We start from the raw sequence: 18,818 nt of genomic DNA on the forward strand, positions 1-18,818 counted from the left end.
TTGGGGGGCCGAGGCTGGTGGATCACTTTGAGCCCAAGAGTTGGCAATCAGCCTGGGCAATGTGGTGAAACCCTGTCTCTACTAAAAATACACAGACTGACTGAGTGTGGTGGTGTGAGCCTGTAGTCTCAGCTACTTGGGAGGCTGAGGTGGGGGGATGTCTTAAACCCAGGAGACTAGAGGTTGCAAAAAAACCTGCATATATATATTTAAACTTTTCTAAATATAGCTAGTGTATATATATATGTACACACACTATATATGTGTATATAGTGTGTATGTGTGTGTGTGTATATATATGTAGTGTGTATATATATATACACACACTAGCTATATTTAGAAAAGTTTAGAAAGGATATACCTCAAAATGTTAATAGTAATTTTTCTTTATGAGGTGAGATTATTTGTGAATTTTCTTTTTGTTTATATATTCTTTTATATAAGTAAGTTAATTGTATGACTAAATAAAAATTATAAAAAGTGACATTTTTGAGAAGAATTTTATTCCAGAATAAATAAGTTGTTTTCCACATTTTATTTCATTCTTTGATATTATAGGTGCTAATTATCCTTCTTATAGTCTATCAGTTTTTATAATATATACCTTATATGAATTTTTATTTTGCTTGTATAATAATTAGAGCCTTAAAAATAACAGCCAGGAGAAACTCGTGGGTATAAAAATAGCCCTCAAAGGTGGAAGAGGTTTCTTCATAACTTCTGATTTTAACTGCGGGATTATTAAAGTATGAATTATGCCAATAGCTTACCTTTGCTCACTTCAACTCAGTAAAAATGAGTTGAGAAATCATGTAGGCATAAATATATGTAGATTTCTGAATGTGGTAGTATTGGCAGGAAAATATCAGAAAATGCTTAATAAACTGGTACTTTTTTAAAAACAGGAAGCTGAAAAAGCTAAGCATCAACTTAACTATTTCCTAAGTCAAGAGAGGAAGTTACTTAAAAGTGAGGGGAAAACTGAGACAACCATGCGAGTGGGTAATAGTCAAACAGAAGTTAAAGGTGAAGATTCAAAAACTATACCACTGGAGGAGGAAACAGGAAAATCACTGGTTTCAGATTCAGGTGGACAGAAGACAAGTGATAAAATCCAAGAATATCCACAGGTGAGGAAATAACCAAAATGGAGACAGTAGTATATGTTGTGAGAAGTTTGTCTTTTATATTATTATTTACTTCATTTGTATATGTTATTTAAAAAATCATGCTTCTGTTTTTGGGTTTGTTTTTACTTTTTCCCTTTACCTTCTGGATATGTCAACTCATTATTATCTTGAATACTAAACTATGACTTAAATATATACTGATTTTGAATGACCACATCAGCATCTGAGATTTGAGTCCTTTATTTTTACCTTCTCTTTTTGTGTAATTTTTATTGTGAATGACCTCAACTTCTTCCTGGAAAGATATATAATAAAGACAGTTTCTCTGAGGGCAATAAAAATTATTAAAGTTGTTAGGTCATGTATATAAATGGAGTAAGGTACACTGAATTGAATATAAAATATTTAAAGAAATGTAGGATTGTCTGTCAGCTGCTTTAAGACAAAGAACAAAAGAAGCAGCACAACTTAAAATCTGCTAGTCATTTTATAGCTGCTATTATAAAATCTGCGAGTCATTTTATATCTGCCATTATTATAAAATCTGCTAGTCATTTTATATCTATGTATATGGGCTAGTCATTTACACAAGACCATAAGATAGCTATTAGCACCTCCATTTTGAGGATGAAACCAAAACTTTAAAAAATTAGCCATGCCACATTACAGTGAGTAATATTGAGTTAGATTTCAAATTCAGGTCTTTCCAGCTCCAAAATCACATCTGAAGATATCTTCTTTGCTTGTCTACATGGCTGCATTTGAAACTTGCTTTGTTAAAAGCTTTATTGTTTTCTGTTTCCCAGTATTTATCTCCTAATCCAAAACAAAGGTTTTCATATATGACAGAAAAAGTTAGATTAAATATTAAAATGAACCTTAGCAGAACAGTAGCTAAAACATCACATTGCTTTCACACATAAGTGATTCTAATTTTAGTGGGTTTATATATAGATCAATACACATCTGTCTTCTTGTGTATCTAGCTTAACACTCATTAATTAAACATCTATTATATGCTAGGTTCTTTGCACAGATGGTGTATATAATGTCATGTATTCAGATGGCTTGTTCTGGTAATAGTGAAACAGGAGATATCATTATTGGAGATTTTGATGTAATAGAAGTTTATACTCACTGTCCATGTTCTTATAGTAATTTAACTGTAATCTTCTTTCTCAATCACCGTATTAAAACTATTTTTGCCAAGGTTACAACAAATCTATTTGATGCTATTCTGAAGGATGCTTTATAGTTTTTTTCTTTCTTTCTTTTTATTTTTTGAGATGGAGTTTCTCTCTTGTTGCCCAGGCTGGAGTGCAATGTTGTGATCTCAGCTCACTACAACCTCTGCCTCCCAGATTCAAGTGATTCTCCTGCCTCAGCCTCCTGAGTAGCTGATATTACAGGTGCCTGCCACCACACCTGGCTAAGTTTTTATATTTTTAGTAGAGATGGAGTTTCACCATGTTGGTCAGGCTGGTCTCGAACTCCAGACCTTAGGTGATCCACCTGCCTCAACCTCCCAAAGTGTTGGGATTACAGGCATGAGTCACTACGCCCGGCCAGATGATTTATAGTTTAATCTCATTTGTCCTCTTAGCAGCATTTAACCATGTTTAATCATTTATTTTTAAATATTTTTGTATTATACTTTAAGTTCTGGGGTACATAGATAGTCTATAGTTTGTTTGAGAAACAGCATAATTATTTGGTTTTCCTTATATATTTTTGGAACGCCTCTTTGGTCTCCTCTTGCTTTGCTCATTCTTTAAATGTTAGTACTTCTCTGGGTTCTGTCCTAGAGTTTCTTTTTATTCCATATACTCTTTCTGAACATGCTCATATACCTTCATGGCTTCTAGGGCCATATAAATCTCTTATCTCTAACTTGAATTACACCTCATTTCCAGACCTATTATTCATTAACATACTGAATTTTTCTATTTCGATGGACTTCAAACATCTAGAATTCACCATGTCCCTAAATGAACCAATTGAGTTCTTCTCAGACCTGCTTTATCTCTCAGTATTCAGTCTCCTGGCATCCTCATCCATCTAATTGCTGAAACTATAAAGTCCAGCATCACTGTTATTTCTTCTTTTCCTTCGTCTTGACCCAATTATTATCTATCAAATTCTGTCCAGTTTTGTCAATATTACTGACAGTTCTGTTAGTCAAGCTCCCACCAGGACTCTAATTGGTCTCTCTCTTTCCAGGCCAGTCTCCTTGTTGGTGGCTAGTCATCTTGCAAAAATTGATATTTGTTTGTTACCTTCTTGCCTAAAATCTTGAATGCTTTCTACTGCCCTTACTTTAAGAACAAAGTCCTAATTATGGTTTAAGGCTTTGTTAGATCTGGTCTTTTCCTGAGGCCCCAGCCTCATCTTTAATTATCCCCCCAGGCTATTGCACATGCTTTCATATGCACATGTGTATCATATATTTTATGCTTTAGCTACACTGAACCTTCTTTAAGTTTATAGAACATATGGTGTTTTCTGTAACCTTAAGTATTTTGCCTATTTTGTTCTCTGCTTGAAACACTGTTTCTCCCTTCTCCATTTCCTAAAATGTATCTGGTTAAAAGATAAATGAGAAACAAAAGTACTGTTTCAGTTATTTTTTGCAACATAACAAATTATGCCAAAATTTAGTGGTATAGACAGCAAACATGTACTATCTCAGAATATTTGTAGGTCAGGAATCCTAATGTTCCTTAGCTGTGTCTTCTGGCTCAGGTTCCTTCTCACAAGGATGTAGCCAAGGCATTACCCTTGGCTGTATGTATTTTAAGGTCCAACTGGAGAAGGATGTACTCCCAAACTCATTCATGTACTCACATGACTGTTGTTAGGCCTCAGGTTCTTGCTGGCTATTGATTTGAGACATCAGTACTTTGCTATAGGGGCCTCTCCATAATGTAGCTTACAACATGGAAACAAAGGCAGAGTGAGATATAGGGAGACATAGATGGAGAAAAATCGACATGGAGACAGAGACAGAGAGAGAATCTAATCTTGGAAGTGACATTCCATCACTTTTGTCATATCCTGTTCATTAAAAGTGGAAGTAGTCACTAGCGCCAGCTCACACACAAGGGAAAGGTATACCACTGGCGTGAACACCATGAGCAGGGATCGCTGGTAGCCATTTTAGAGGCTGCCTATCATGAGTATTAATAGGTAAGTATGAGATTGTGAAAATTCCTGAATCGAATGCTAAATCAAGCAGTTTGGTCTTCAATTTTCGGAAAAGAAAATTTCTGGGTAAAGGAATAACATGTAAGATACTGTTTGTAAAGAGGATAATTGCGCATCAGTGGGGTAGATGTATTCTTCCCTTTTATTGATCCCATAATTAATAAGGTTTTTGTGTATATTGTAACTATAAATTAATTTCATTTTTTCTGCTGATAGAGCTCTCCTGGGTATCATAGTGCTCTTGGTTGGCTGTGGAGCTGTGATATTATTAGTATCAAGAGCAGGCTTTCTCATCTGAGGTGGGAAGGCCTCAATGCTCTTGGGTCTGAGCTTCACAGGGAAGCCACCTTATCACCCTTTGCTATAGACACCTAAAATTTACAAGTAAAGGAAAAATATTTGGAACTCCTACTATTGGACACTATATTACACAAAAGCCCTGTGATATGTATGTCATAATGACAAGTTGGAAAAAGTAGTTCCTTTTTGTTTTTGCATCTGTTTTTGAGGTTGTTTATTAGAATAATAGTCTTTTTTAATTCAGAGGGAGGGGCAAGAACTATTATTGTTTCTGTCAGGAACTATACATAATTATCTATAAACTTTTAATTAATGGAGGATGATAATACTTTATAAGAATACTGTGGCTGGGTACAGTGGCTCATGCCTGTAATCCCAGCACTTTGGGAGGTGGGCAGGAGGATCACTTGAGGTCAAGAGTTGGAGACCAGCCTGGCCAATATGGTGAAACCCTGTCTCTACTTAAAAAAAAAAAAAAAAAAAAAAAAAGAAAAATTAGCCAGGCATGGTGGTGTGTGCCTATAATCCCAGCTGTTCTGGAGGCTGAGGCAGAAGAATCACTTGAACCCGGGAGGCAGAGGTTGCAGTGAGCCCAGATAGTGCCACTGTACTCCAGCCTGCATGACAGAATGAGACTCTGTCTCAAAAAAAAAAAAAAAAAAAAAAAAAAAAAAAGAATACTGTGAGGGTATAATGAGATAATGCTTATGAACTGCTTTTGTGTATCATGAAGTCCTATGTAACTGTTATTTTTGCATCCCTGTTTAGCTCTGTAGGAGTTGTCTGCATAGGCTGTATGAAAATCATTGATGATTTATTAGCTAGTATATAGGATAACTATTGTGACTATTGTGACATATAGACACAAAATGTATGATGGCTCTAACACAATGGAAGCTTCTTTCCTGGTGTTAATAGTCTAAGGAAGTTCAAGGTCAGTGTTCGTGGTAAGGAGTTCTGCTCCACAGGGTTGTTAAGGTATCCTGGCATATGGAAGGTTTGCCATCTTACATGTGGCTTCCTGAGCCACACTGGGCATAGTTACCTAGCTATCAGAAAAGAATATGGAGGACAAACATGAGTAATTTTCATTGACCTGGCTGGAGGAGATGCACATCCTTTTTTCTCACATTCTATTTGCTACGTTTAACTACAGGGAGAATTAACAAATGTAGACTAACAATGTGTCTAAGAAGAAGAGAAAATTAGTTTGTTGACCATTTAGAAGTCTTTGCCACAGGGGAATAAGGATAAAACTAGTTAATCTCTGCATAAAAGAAACTGAATTAGATGAAAATCAGGTCCAGAATAAAGCCTACAATCAACATTTATACTATAGGAAAGTATGTATTATATTCACAAGAGGTAATTTATTAATAAAAATCACACTTTTAAGGCCACTGGCCTTTTTTTTTTTTTTTTTTCCCCGAGACGGAGTCTCACTCTGTTGCCCAGACTGGAGTGCAATGGTGCGATCTTGGCTCACTGCAACCTCTGCCTCCTTGGTTCAGGTTCAGACAATTCTCCTCTCTCAGCCTCCCGAGTAGCTGGGATTACAGGAGCCTGCCACCACACCCAGCTAATTTTTGTATTTTTCGTGGAGACAGGGTTTCGCCATGTTGGCCAGGCTAGTCTTGAACTCTTGACCTCAGGTGATCTGCCTGCCTTGGCCTCCCAAAGTGCTGGGATTACAGTTGTGAGCCACCTTGCCCGGCTGGCCTAACACTGTTGGTTACATACTTCTGTAAACATATTTGAACATGTATTCTCAGTATACTTATTTTAAAATTGATAAATTACAAAAATCACCTCCACAGTTTATTATGCATAATATTAGCATTATACATCCTTCAACAAGAATATTTAAAAGGATTAGATAATTATGTAATAGATAAGTTTGAAATAAATTTTGGGCTACTCTGCCTATGGAGCAGGCCTGCTCTGTCTATGGAGCAGCTGTTTTCTTGTACTCCGTTGCTCTAATAAACATGCTTTTCTTTCATTCAAAAAAAAAAATTTTTGTTTACTAAAAGTATAAAACCTTATTTGCTCTTAATTTAGAAATACAAGTGTAATTTTAGGGCCTACTCTCCTTCTATAGTGTCTCTTCCAATGCTAAAATATGATAATTTCTTTGCTTTTTTGATACCTTAATCTTACAAAATTGTCATATTAAATGACATTTTTCTAAATGACTGAATGTAAACATTGTATATGCATACTTGATATTTTTAAATCTAGTATTATCTTTATCACAGATCACTGCCCAAAGTGGAAGACTGATTGAAAAAAGGTAAAACACTTTTTAAAAATTTGTTCTGTCATTTTCTAATCTTTATCAGTTTGCATACCTAAGTAATGAAAATAACCATATTAAATTTTGTCACAAAACTCTTTGAAACTAATTTTAAGTAGAAAATGTTAGAAACTTTAGATTTCAAAGTTTGAGGAGTTGATGCAGTCAAAAGTAAAAATTAAATGAAAAATTTAAATTAAGGACCAGGTCTATGTACAAACACACTTTTTTTTTCTGACAACAACAGTTAAAATTTCCAGATAGTGAGGAACTAACCCTTATTTTCAACTTAGTTATCATCAAGATGCATGAGCTAGATACATAAACAACTTACTGAAAAATCATTTTTACCTTCTATTTTAACTCAGTTACTATACGCACACATATATATGTACATGCATTCACATATATAATTGAGTTGATTGATTCATCCAATTGAATCTTATAGTTTTCACTAGTGAGTCTCTTTGATTATTATATTATGATTGATTCACAGACTTTCTTGATTCACATTACCATGGAGTAAAGAGGAATTACCTAGAAGTATGCATTTATGTACTTCATTGCCATTTTAAATATTTATGGATTATAGACACAGGTGAATTAGCAAGAATTAGGTAATAAGTGTAATGATTAATGGCCAGAAGTTTTGAAAATGTTCATTTTAAATGTTTGTAGTGAATGTTTATATTTAAAAGTATATATTTTAAATACTAACTAGATATATACTAAAAACTACATGTTTTAAATACAATGTGCAAGAGAAAATTAGACATTGGTCCACTTGTTGCTTTGCAAACTTATTATGGTTGGTTTCTTATTGTTGATTTCTTTATATTTTAAATATGTATGGTCAGCATTTGAGAATGTATAAGGAAAAGCATTAATAATTATCTGCAACAGTAATGGGAACTTATGTATCATGCAGAAATAGGAAGAAATAAAGCAAAAGCATGGTGCTTTTTTTTTTTTTAGATGGAGTCTGGCTCTTATTGCCCAGGCTGGAGGGCAGTGGCATGATCTCAGCTCACTGCAACCTCCGCCTCCCGGGTTCAAGTGATTCTCCTGCCTCAGCCTCCCCAGTAGCTGGGATTACAGGTGCCAGCCACTGTGCCCGGCTAACTTTTATATTTTTAGTAGAGACGGGGTTTTGCCATGTTGGCCAGGCTGGTCTCAAATTCCTGTCCTCAGGTGATCCACTCACCTCGGATTCCCAAAGTGTTGGGATTACAGGCGTGAGCCACTGTGCCCGGCTGGTGCTCTTATATTCATACTCAGATTATGGTAGAGCATGAAATATTACTATAGTTTTCCATGCAATCATGGTGACCTATAGCCTTTGAAAATCCTGCAGAGCTAGTAGTTTATCACCCTGAAGAACACGAGGTGGTAACTTTTGATATAAGTTGTTTTAATATTGAACATTTAGTTGCTGCTGATAAATGTGATAGGCTCTTTGTACATTGGTAACTCCCAGAAAATACAAACATTGGCTTACAAAAAGCATTTTAAAGAGAGTTTCTAGTCTCTATGAAGACATGGTAAGGCAGTCTCAGTTACTTTCCATGGGTGTTTGGAAAAATCTTAAAGAGGCATTATGATAATATTACCTAGTGAGTTACTACCCCTGCCAGCCCTCATTCTACTTTTCTGATAAGTCACATTTTAGAATTTTAATGAGAAGTGATAGAATGGAAGAAGGGTTCAATGGAGAACAACAGAATGAGGATGATAGGACATCAAGATTAAAAAAAATCATAGAATGAATATATCAAATAATCCCTCTTAAATGCCTTTTTTCCCCTAGAAATGTTGATTGATATAATAACTTCAGGAGGAAGATGATTGTAATTCATTTCAATTCAGTTTAGCTCAAATGAGAAAACACTGACTGAGCATCCATGCTGTGCAAGGCACTGTACTGGGTATTATGGGATATAAAGGGCTTTAAATATATGGTCATTGCCACAATGCATTAACAGTCTAGTAGGGTCGACTAGACATGTACAAAAATAAGTGGAGTATAATGCAGATGTTGCATTCTATAAAACATTACCAAGAAGCTACATCAAAGAAGAGGAAAAGTTGTTTCTGACTGGATTAAGAATTACATACCATTTAATTTAAGAAGGATGGTTGGGTTGGATTTTAACAGGAAATGTGAGGAAAGGGTGTGTCGAGTGGACAGAACTTTGCTTTGAGGCAAAGACGAGGATGTTTAGAATCTATACAGTGTGCTCAGGAAAAGGCCAAAAATTCATTTTGTTTGGATCCTAGACTAAGGACAATAATGGGAAATATGAGATGAAATAGGTTGTTTCAGCTTGATAGGTTTTATAGAATTGCCCTCAATAGATTTAGGTTAATTATTATATATTATATAATAATATAATATAATACATTACATATTATATTATATTGCTAAATATAATAAAAATTCAAACTATTAAGCACATGGCACAATATTATTCATCAACCTTCATTTTGGGTTACTTCTTAGATCCTAATAGAGTTTCTGAAATACTTTGGAAAAGTCTCCCAAACCTTCAGAGAGTGGATGGGAGCGAAGTAAGGAGACCCCACCTGAGCAGATACATGGTATTGCTTACAATAAAGTACAATTTTGCTCTTTACAACATTTATCAGTTTATTTTGGCTTAGGGAATGGAGTTAGTGGTAAATAATCAAACAATAGATTTTAATGATTTATTGTTTCACATCATGTGTGTTGTTAGCTTTTCTTAAATGTTTTGCGGCATTGAAATTCACACTTTTTAGAAATGAAAATGTAAACTAATTCATGGTGTTTTATTTTTAAGAGTTACACAGTCAACCTATTTCTTTCTAAACACTTTCATTAGGACTTTCACTATTACTTGGGTTTTCTATAAAGCACAAAAACATACAAGAGAAGAGTGGTGGAACATGTCCATTTTTTTTCTCCATAGATTAGATGATTAGCTGTTGAATTTACTCATTCATTTATTCACCCAACTCATTCAACAGGTACTTTTGTCACCTTCATATGTCCAGTTCTTTTTGGGGTATTGTGTTTTACTGAAAAATCAGACAGATAAGATGCCTTCTCTTGTGGTACTTACATTATAACAGAAGAGACAAAACATAAACAAGTAAAAATAAATAAACAAGATGATTTTGGAGACTAATACATGAAGGTAATGAAACTACATATCTGACAGTCACAGGGAAGGATAATTTAGATTGGGTGGTCAAGGAAGGTGTTAACAATGAAGAAAAGGCATTATCTAATTGTGAAATAAAAGCTGTTAAAATGTTTTGTTTCTTTTCAATTTTTATCAAAATAAATTTCTACAAATGAAAATTTATGTTATAACTAAAAGATCTAGACTAAAGGAGATTTTAATATCCTCAGTTAACTGGGATAACAGTTAAGGGGCATATGACTAGTGACCCAAATAGTAGTCATAAGGTAGATTTTATAGAGGAAACCTTGCAATCCAGGAAGCAATAGAGGATAAAATATCCCCCGAGTTGTCATGATTCCATACAGAGATAGACTTAGATTAAGCAAAGCTGAATTCACCATAAAAGATGCTGCTGAGAGGAACCCCCTTCTCACGTATCACTTTACAAAATTTTAGGGGAATTGGGAGGGCATAGAGAGCATCTAATCAACTGTGTATCACTGAGAGCTTCCTGGTTGGGGCAATGGCCTTGTTGGAAAAAGGGAGAAGGGAGTAGGTACTTTATATACCAATGTAGCTGGTATCAGTGAGTCAAACAGTCCTGCTGAGCTAGCTCTGTGAAACCACAAAAAGAGGGAAGAAAGAGAATCACCAGGACCATCCGTGAATAAAGATTTATCTCACTGCTGTCCACCCTTTGATCTTGGAGACTCATTATTATAGATCTCTGCATTAGCTCTGGCTGACACTTGGACCTGAGCATACCAATTTCCTTAGTATTGTCTGGGAGAAGAATATTAGTAAGGTCACCAGCTGGGTTAGATGAGGATGTAGAACCAACATCCTAATAACTTCACATTATGAACTCTTTTTCCCGGCTAAGCACAGATACCTTTGTTTTGGAATGTCTGTTCCATATCTGCCATAGGAAAGAGAAAGTCATTCATCACCTCCCTTGAACATCTGCCTCCAACCATTTCCCAGGGTCAGATATGTTCACATCTGACAAACAGATCTGTTTTTCTCCATGGAGATGAGCCATATTGTCCTTTGTCTGGAGTGATAGTTCAGTGGGGACCTCAAAGTTACCATTTTGCCATCATAGGTCACCTGCAGGGTAGAAGAGGATGTCTGCAGCACCATCTGATGCTTTTAAATGAGCAATATATTGTGTGTTCTCTTGCAACTGAGGTCAAAGCAAAGGGCGTTAAAAAAAGAAAAGAAAAGAAAAGAAAAGGAGTATGCTATTCCTCTTGAAATGATATTTTTCTCTACTCCTTAACTTCTAGGTACTTTGGAGTTTAACCATGGCAAGAGGGGCCCTTGCTTGGTATGGTAGCCTGTAACTTGTAAACAATTAGGGAAAAGTGAACTGACAAGCCTTGTGGAGGTTGTTTTCAAAGAGGCTGCCTTAAATTGCAAGTAGAATAAGCTTGATGGAGAACAGTGGCCTGTATGTCTTTTTTTTTTTTTTTTTGATATAGGGTCTCACTTTGTCTCCTAGGCTGGAGTGCAGTGGCACCATCATGGCTTAGTATGTCGTCAACCTCCCACACTGAAGCCATCCTCCCACCTTAGCCATCTGATTGGCGGGGACCACAGGCATGCACCACCACACCCAGCTAATTGTTTTATTTTTTATAGAGACACAGTCTCCCTATGTTGCCCAGGCTGGTCTAGAACTCCTGGACTCAAGGGCTTTTCGCACCTCAGCTTCCTGAAGACTTCTATGTCTTTTGAATAAATTCCTTATTGTCCATTGTGTTCCTTCATGGTGGGATGGATTTGAACAGGGACCCAAGACTATACTAGAGATGATGGTCACACATTCTTAACTGGCTTTTTCATGTCAAATGTTTTCCTTTAGATTCAGTTCCTTCTCATGGACATATACACATAGAATATAAGAATTGAGCTTGTGACTAAGTTGTTGTAACTATTTCCTTGGGCAAAGTTTACCTCAGAAAAGCAAGTGTAAAGAGTTCTGTTGGCCAGGCATTGTGGCTCACACCTGTAATCCCAGCACTTTGGGAGGCTGAGGCAGGCGGATCACAAGGTCAGGAGTTCAAGACCAGACTGGCCAATTTGGTGAAACCCCATCTCTCCTAAAAATACAAAAATTAGCTGGGCATGGTGTCGCATGCCTGTAGTCCTAACTACTTAGGAGGCTGAGGCAGAGGAATCACTTGAACCCAGGAGGTGGAGGTTGCAGTGAGCCGAGATCATGCCACTGGGTGACAGAGCGAGACTCCATTATATATATATATAAAAGAGTTCTGTCCTAGGGGACTCAACAGCCTGACTGTAACTAGGCTCATTACTGATGGCTTATTAGTCTTTATAAGGGTGCAATTCAGTCAGTCTGAGGAGATTGTGCTCTACGGCCATGAAGAATGCCTGAAGTTTACCCAGTTTTGAAAAATGTCCAATACCATGGGATCTCAACAACTCACCATTATGGTGAAGGAATGTGTCACTCCACTGAGATTTTATGACCTTTGAGAGAGGCTTTTCCATTAGTTAATCATGCTTTCTTGTCAGGTGGCAAATCTTTCAGGCAAGTGCCTTACCGAGTCAATGGTTTGTTTAAAACAGCAGAGAGATCTCTGTGCCTGTGAGTGTAAGGCCATATTTTATGAATTTGTCTAAGGTCTAATTGATTGGATGTGCAGTATCCCCCTTTTAGTAGAATTTTCCTGGGCATGTACCACTTTATCAGATTTTGGATTAGAGAAGGCCCATAATGGGATACGAATGTCAGGTTGAAGAGTGAGAAAAGTCTGTCCCATTAGGGCTCAGTAGTAGACTAGCAGTCACTGACACGTGCCACTCAGCAGGAGAAGGAAATAATTTCGTCCAAAGATGTAGGAGACATCTTTGGCAAAAAAAAAAAAACAAAAAACAAAAAACAAAAAACCAGTGTTTTTGCCAAAAGCTTCCTTCAGAAAATGGTTTCTTACAGGTATGTGTAATCCCATGAGTTTGAAAGATATGGCAAAATCTAAAGTTAGAGCTTGTTTTTGTGATGCCTAGACCTCTTCCAAGGCATGTTAATATATGAGCTTCTATTTAAAATTAGTTGCATTGATATAGTGCTTTGAAGAATCATCAGGTGTAGAATGTGATGTCACCACTACCTAACAAGGAAAATCCTTTGTGGTTGGGACTGGAGGCCCTGTAAATTTTCCTTTAAAGCGGCAGTTTCCAGCCTTTTTGGAACCAGGGACCAGTTTCGTGGAAGACTCCATGGACCAGGATGGAGGGGGTGGTTTCAGGATGATTCAAGCACATTAAGTTTATTGTATACTTTATTATTATTATTATTTCTTTATAATATATAATGAAATAATTATACAACTCACCTTAATGTAGAATCAGTGGGAGCCCTGAGCTCGTTTTCCTGCAACTAGACGGTCCCATCTGGGGGTGATGGGAGACAGTGACAGATCATCAGATATTGGATTCTCGTAAGGAGCACGCAACCTAGATCCCTCGCATGTGAAGTTAACAATAGGATTTGTGCTCCTATGAGAATCTAATGAGGCTGCTGGTCTGACAGGAGGCGGAGCTCAGGTGGTAATGCTCGTGATGGGAGAGTGGCTGTAAATACAGAGGAAGCTTTGCTTGCTCACTCGACACTCACCTCCTGCTGTGTTGCCCAGTTCCTAACAGGCCATGGACTGGTATCATTCATGGTCTGGGGGTTGGGGATGCCTGCTTTAAGTGATATAGAATGTATTTTTTTGATGCTGTCCAGATGATGACTGCCTTCTCCAAATTTATCTGAATAACAGGGCCCTGAATCATTTAAAGTTATCTTTAATCAGGTATGCCTAGACAACATGTAATGTTTCTTCGGTGTTGATCACAGTCATCAGTGTGATATAATATCTGGAGATTGCTAGCAATGCACATTTTACTAGGTTTTGTCCTACATTGAAAATGTATAATAGGAATTAAAACATTCTCAAGAAGGATTATTAAAGGTATATTTACTAATCTTGGCATATCTTGCCAAATCCTCAGCTACATAAGTGTGTCAGTAGTGGCAGCAATTTATTCTATATCTTGTGTAATGACAGAGTCTGGAGTAAGTGGAACTGTTTCTTTCCTTAAGTTTCAGTAGTCCACTATGGAGTGTCTAGTGTTTTTTTCTTTTCTTAACCTGACTAGCATTGCATAGAATCACTGCATCCATTACATTTTGTTTGAAAAATACTTTATTTTTATGCTTCCTATATGAAATATTATGGAATGATCTTGCCAGTTCAGACAGGTTTTCACCATGTGATTGGCCAGTCATTATGGAGGTTATCAATAGATAATTATCCAACTAATATGGTTGTGTACCTGTTCTCGGTTTAATAATTCAGAATGTCCTTATCAGTTATATAATCTGAGAAAGAAACAGCAATCAGTATTAATATAGAGTACAAAATAGTAGCCTTGTGTGTTAGGGTTCCCCAGGACTACTCCCCTCACTAGGAGAGCTCACAGCACTCATCATATAGTCATTATGATGACCATGATTTATTACATAAAAAGGATGCAAAGCAAAATGAGCAAAGGGAAAATGTGCATGGTAAAAATACAAAAGAAACATCCTACTTAATCTGAGATTATGGTGTCCCATAATTCCATAGCTACCTGATCTCTATAGCCATTCTCACTGAGAACAAGCAATTTGTTCTTTCTTGAGTTTTTAGGACTATATAAGATCTGGACGCTGAGATATTGGCCATTTCAACTTAGTAGTTTTTCTGGTATAAGGCTTCCAATGGGGTTTTCTCCCACTTCAGTGGTAGCCCAAACTCTCTGTTTTCAAAAGCTGTAACATACACATGAGTCACATACCACTAGCTACACATAACAAGGTTTATTGAGAAAAACTTATGAGCAGAATAGCAAGCAGAGCACATTGCAATATTGAGATCTCTGCCAAGCTACCAAGTAGGGAAGGGAGATATTAACCGAGGCCATTCAGAAACATGTTTGTCATTCTCATTAACTGATAACGTGGTTTTTTTTCTATTATGAGAATAGTTTTTCGTTTATCCTATATAATTTCCCCATAGTTTGAGTTCCATTTCTGATTATTTCAGTAATAGCATTGCTAGTGTAGCTAGATGTAGCTAGGCAACTTGTCAGTATAAGAATTATTTACACATTTACAAACTATTTCTAAGCAGTCCATCAAACTAATTTTCTTTAAGTTAATAATTTCAAGTATTTTAACCTTTTATTTTTTCCAGGCTCTTAGTCATCTTGGACTTTTACTGAACCTTTAAAAATTTTAGACTCTCTTTTCAGTTGAGGAGCCTAAAACTATTCACTATGAATATTTTGATCAACGGTAATTGTAATTTTTAAAAACTGTCAAAATATTTATAACTTTTGACTTTTGTAACACCTATATTGAAATTATTCTATAAAATTGATTTTTAGAATCATGTTAGTTTGTACTGTATTACACACTTTAAGTCCTAGATGTTTTTGTTTGTCTTGTATATAGGAATGCAGATAAGAATATCGATAATATTCTTGTATTATTGCAGATAAGAATATCAATAATATTTTATTAGTATTTTATTGATAATTTGTCTCTTATTTGCATTGATAATTAAAAATTCAGTGTAACATCAATACTTGTGAGAGAGTTTTTTCCCTAAGGGGAGGGGTATGGGTTGGGGGTTGTGCTGACATTTTAGAAAATGGATGGAGTTAAAGAAAGTTCCTGAAAAAGAAGGTATTGAAAAGAAAAAAAAAAGAGGGCAGTTTGGGCAGTTATTATTCAATGACATTTTCCATTTTGCCTGATTTAAGAATTATGAAATGTCCATGATTATATGCATAACAGATAGTGCCCCTGTACATCTATTTGACTAGTAAGAAAAGGATGCAATGCTCAGATCTTCAGAGTTAACAAATGCTTTCGCAAGCAGGAGGAGATACACTCTTTATACCACTTCAGTCATGTTGAAGACTGTCATGTAGAGTGCTGTGAATATGCTTATATAAAAGCTGCTAAAATACATGCTCATAATTAGACCATTATATGGTAGTATTTAGACATGGAGTGATTATTATAGAGTCTTAATCTAAATCAGACAGTGAATGACACAAATTTAGTAAGATTTATAAACCATATTTTGGTTGTTTATGGCAATTCACCAAATAATTGGGAGGGTGCAAATCACTTGCTTTATTATTATTTTCTTTGTGTCAATAGGCTGCCTTCTGTAGTCATCATTGCTGTTGTCCTCCTCCTCCTCCTTCAACTCCTCCTCTTCCTTCTCCTCATTCTCCTCTTTCTCTTCCTCCTCCCTTCTCCTTCTCCTTCACCATCTAATCAGTAGGCTTTGAAAGTATTTCCACATCTCTTTGACTGACACAAGCTTGAATACAGCATTGCTTGCACACCTTCCTAGTATTTTTTATTCCTGACCCCTCAGCGGAAGTATCATGCTTGTTATGCTGTGGTTCCTTATGGTTGCAAGAGACGATAGAAGTGGGGCATGCCTGAATGTGGGAATATGGTTATAAATGAACAGTATATTAGCATTTAAGGCATTGTTCTTTGTATTGCCACATATTTTCTCTATTGTTATAAGAAAATTGCCTGTGTAGAATCAAGTGATTAATGATGTTCCATAATAACCATTTCAGAATCTTTAAAAAATTTGCTTTCTATTTTTACCTATGTGATAATATTAGTGTCGGGGTGGTGGTTTGTGAATAACTGTAACAGATAGTCTCCAGATGAGTGTTAGACTTTATTTTAGAACTAGTCACCTTAAATTCAGATACCTAATAGAACTAATAAATCAGGTTTGAGAATGAGATACTATCCTTAATTTGGGATAGGAAGCCCCTATTGTCTTTACTTTTAATACTGCAATTTGCTTTATAATGCCACTACAAAAGTCTGTCATAAGTTCTATGTTTTTTAAAACTGTCCATACCATATATCTATATCTATATATCTATATCTATATCTACCTTTTTTTTTTTTCAGAGCTGTCCTCTCCACCCCACTCCCCTTTTTTATAACCCAAACTTTGGAGTTTGAAATTCATTCTAAACTAACAAACGTAGGATAGGTGGCAGTAGGTACACTGAAAAATTTTGCTTCTGTGAGACCAAAATTCAAATTATTTTAAACACTTTGCAACAAACCTTAGGCAAATTATGTCAACTGGGGTAATAGCTGTTAAAAACAAAATGCATCAAATTCTGTTGCATTTCATAGGACTAAGAAAGCTTTGTTACATTTTTATATAGTTTGATCACTTAAATTATCATCTAAACTAGAATATTGCGACAACAAGCAAAAACTGGGATTGTGCATGCAAACCGTGACACCTGGTTACCCTAGTTCTGGAACCTGGAAATCTGATCCTTTGGCAACTGGTGGAGAATAAATACCCCTTACCTTAAAGAAAACTAACTCAGAGCTTGGGAAATTGACTTTGGTGAACGATGGTGATCTTTTAATGTCAAAGTGACTGTGGAGAGATTTTAATTTTCATTCTGAAATAAAATTGTGGAAAAATAATTTTGGAATAAATGTGACTAAAAGGTAAATCTCCAAACCATCCTGTGTTCTACTTTGGCTGAGTAAATTTTTCTTGTTCTGTGGCTTGTGACCTTGAATAATGATTATATTGGAGTATTTTAAATGATTTCCTTAGTATTATGTATCCCTTTAAATCACAGGACATATGTTACTGTCTTCAACTTGTTACCTAGCATCAATTTCATATTGGAATTATCATAAATTAATGAGTAATTATAATTATTTATTGAATATCCTTATGTGTTATTAAAATGATTCTTCAGTTGCAAATAAAATGGTCTTCACATAATCTAATACCAGATGTTTTATAATTCTAAAGCTCAGAGAAGAAACGATCTAGCCCTGCTATTTCAGATCTTTCACAGATCCTTAAGTCTCAAGATGAATCAGCATTTTTAGAGAGTTCAAATGAAGTTTCAGTTGCTGAAAACCAATCCAATAAATCTCCATCAGAGACCCGTGATAAATCACTTACAACAGTATCATCCAGCAAAGAGGTTCAAGATTCACTGTCTGTTGGAACATTGGCTCAAAAAAATGAAACAGTGATGTCACCATTCATTTTACCTCCTGTTCTTACAGAAAGTAAAAAGGTATGATATATATAGAAATTTGAAAGCTGTTTATTTCATATTGCTCCTTCAATATCCCAAATAAATACTAACCCATTTAAATAGGTTGAAAATTCAATATTTTCTTATTTCAAGAGAATTAAAAGTTTGCCTTTTAACACAACCTGCTTTATATTTAGAATGCTGAAAGTAATATTTGGGAATCTAAGTAATATTCTTAACTTATACAAATTGTTTGATATTGATAAAAAAGTTGTGGGTTATATTTTAGTTTTAATGGTAACATAAAAGGTATGTCATTCTGAGATAAGGGAAATTTTCATAGTTTTCAGCTTCATCTACAAAAAAATATTTTTATACAATAAAATGATTGTAAAAGCAACTCATTTTGAAATAATTTTATATAGGTCTCTAAACAAGATCTAAAAAAATTTTAGAACTGCTTTTGTTAAAAAGCACTTAAGTAGGAAATTCTCATGGCAAAAATGCTAGGAAAAAGAGAAAAGATAAAAAGGCTGTACATATCTGACATGTATCCACAATATATTTTAATCATACATTTTATTAAAGTAT

General features: G+C 35.5%; 1 protein-coding gene across 22 annotated transcripts in view; it reads left to right on the forward strand.

Annotated features, from left to right (window-relative positions):
- CCDC7 (coiled-coil domain containing 7) overlaps positions 1 to 18,818 on the forward strand; it is a 440,951-nt gene that overhangs the window by 127,106 nt on the left and 295,027 nt on the right. For all 22 annotated transcript variants that reach the window (XM_050804671.1, XM_050804673.1, XM_050804674.1 and 19 more), the window contains 3 exons: positions 906 to 1,130; positions 6,893 to 6,927; positions 17,993 to 18,266. In XM_050804671.1, coding sequence (XP_050660628.1) covers positions 906 to 1,130; positions 6,893 to 6,927; positions 17,993 to 18,266 — 534 coding nt within the window. The remainder of the gene's footprint in view (positions 1 to 905; positions 1,131 to 6,892; positions 6,928 to 17,992; positions 18,267 to 18,818) is intronic.

Source organism: Macaca thibetana, chromosome 9 (assembly GCF_024542745.1).
Source record: "Macaca thibetana thibetana isolate TM-01 chromosome 9, ASM2454274v1, whole genome shotgun sequence".
NCBI classification, from domain to species: Eukaryota; Metazoa; Chordata; class Mammalia; order Primates; family Cercopithecidae; genus Macaca; species Macaca thibetana.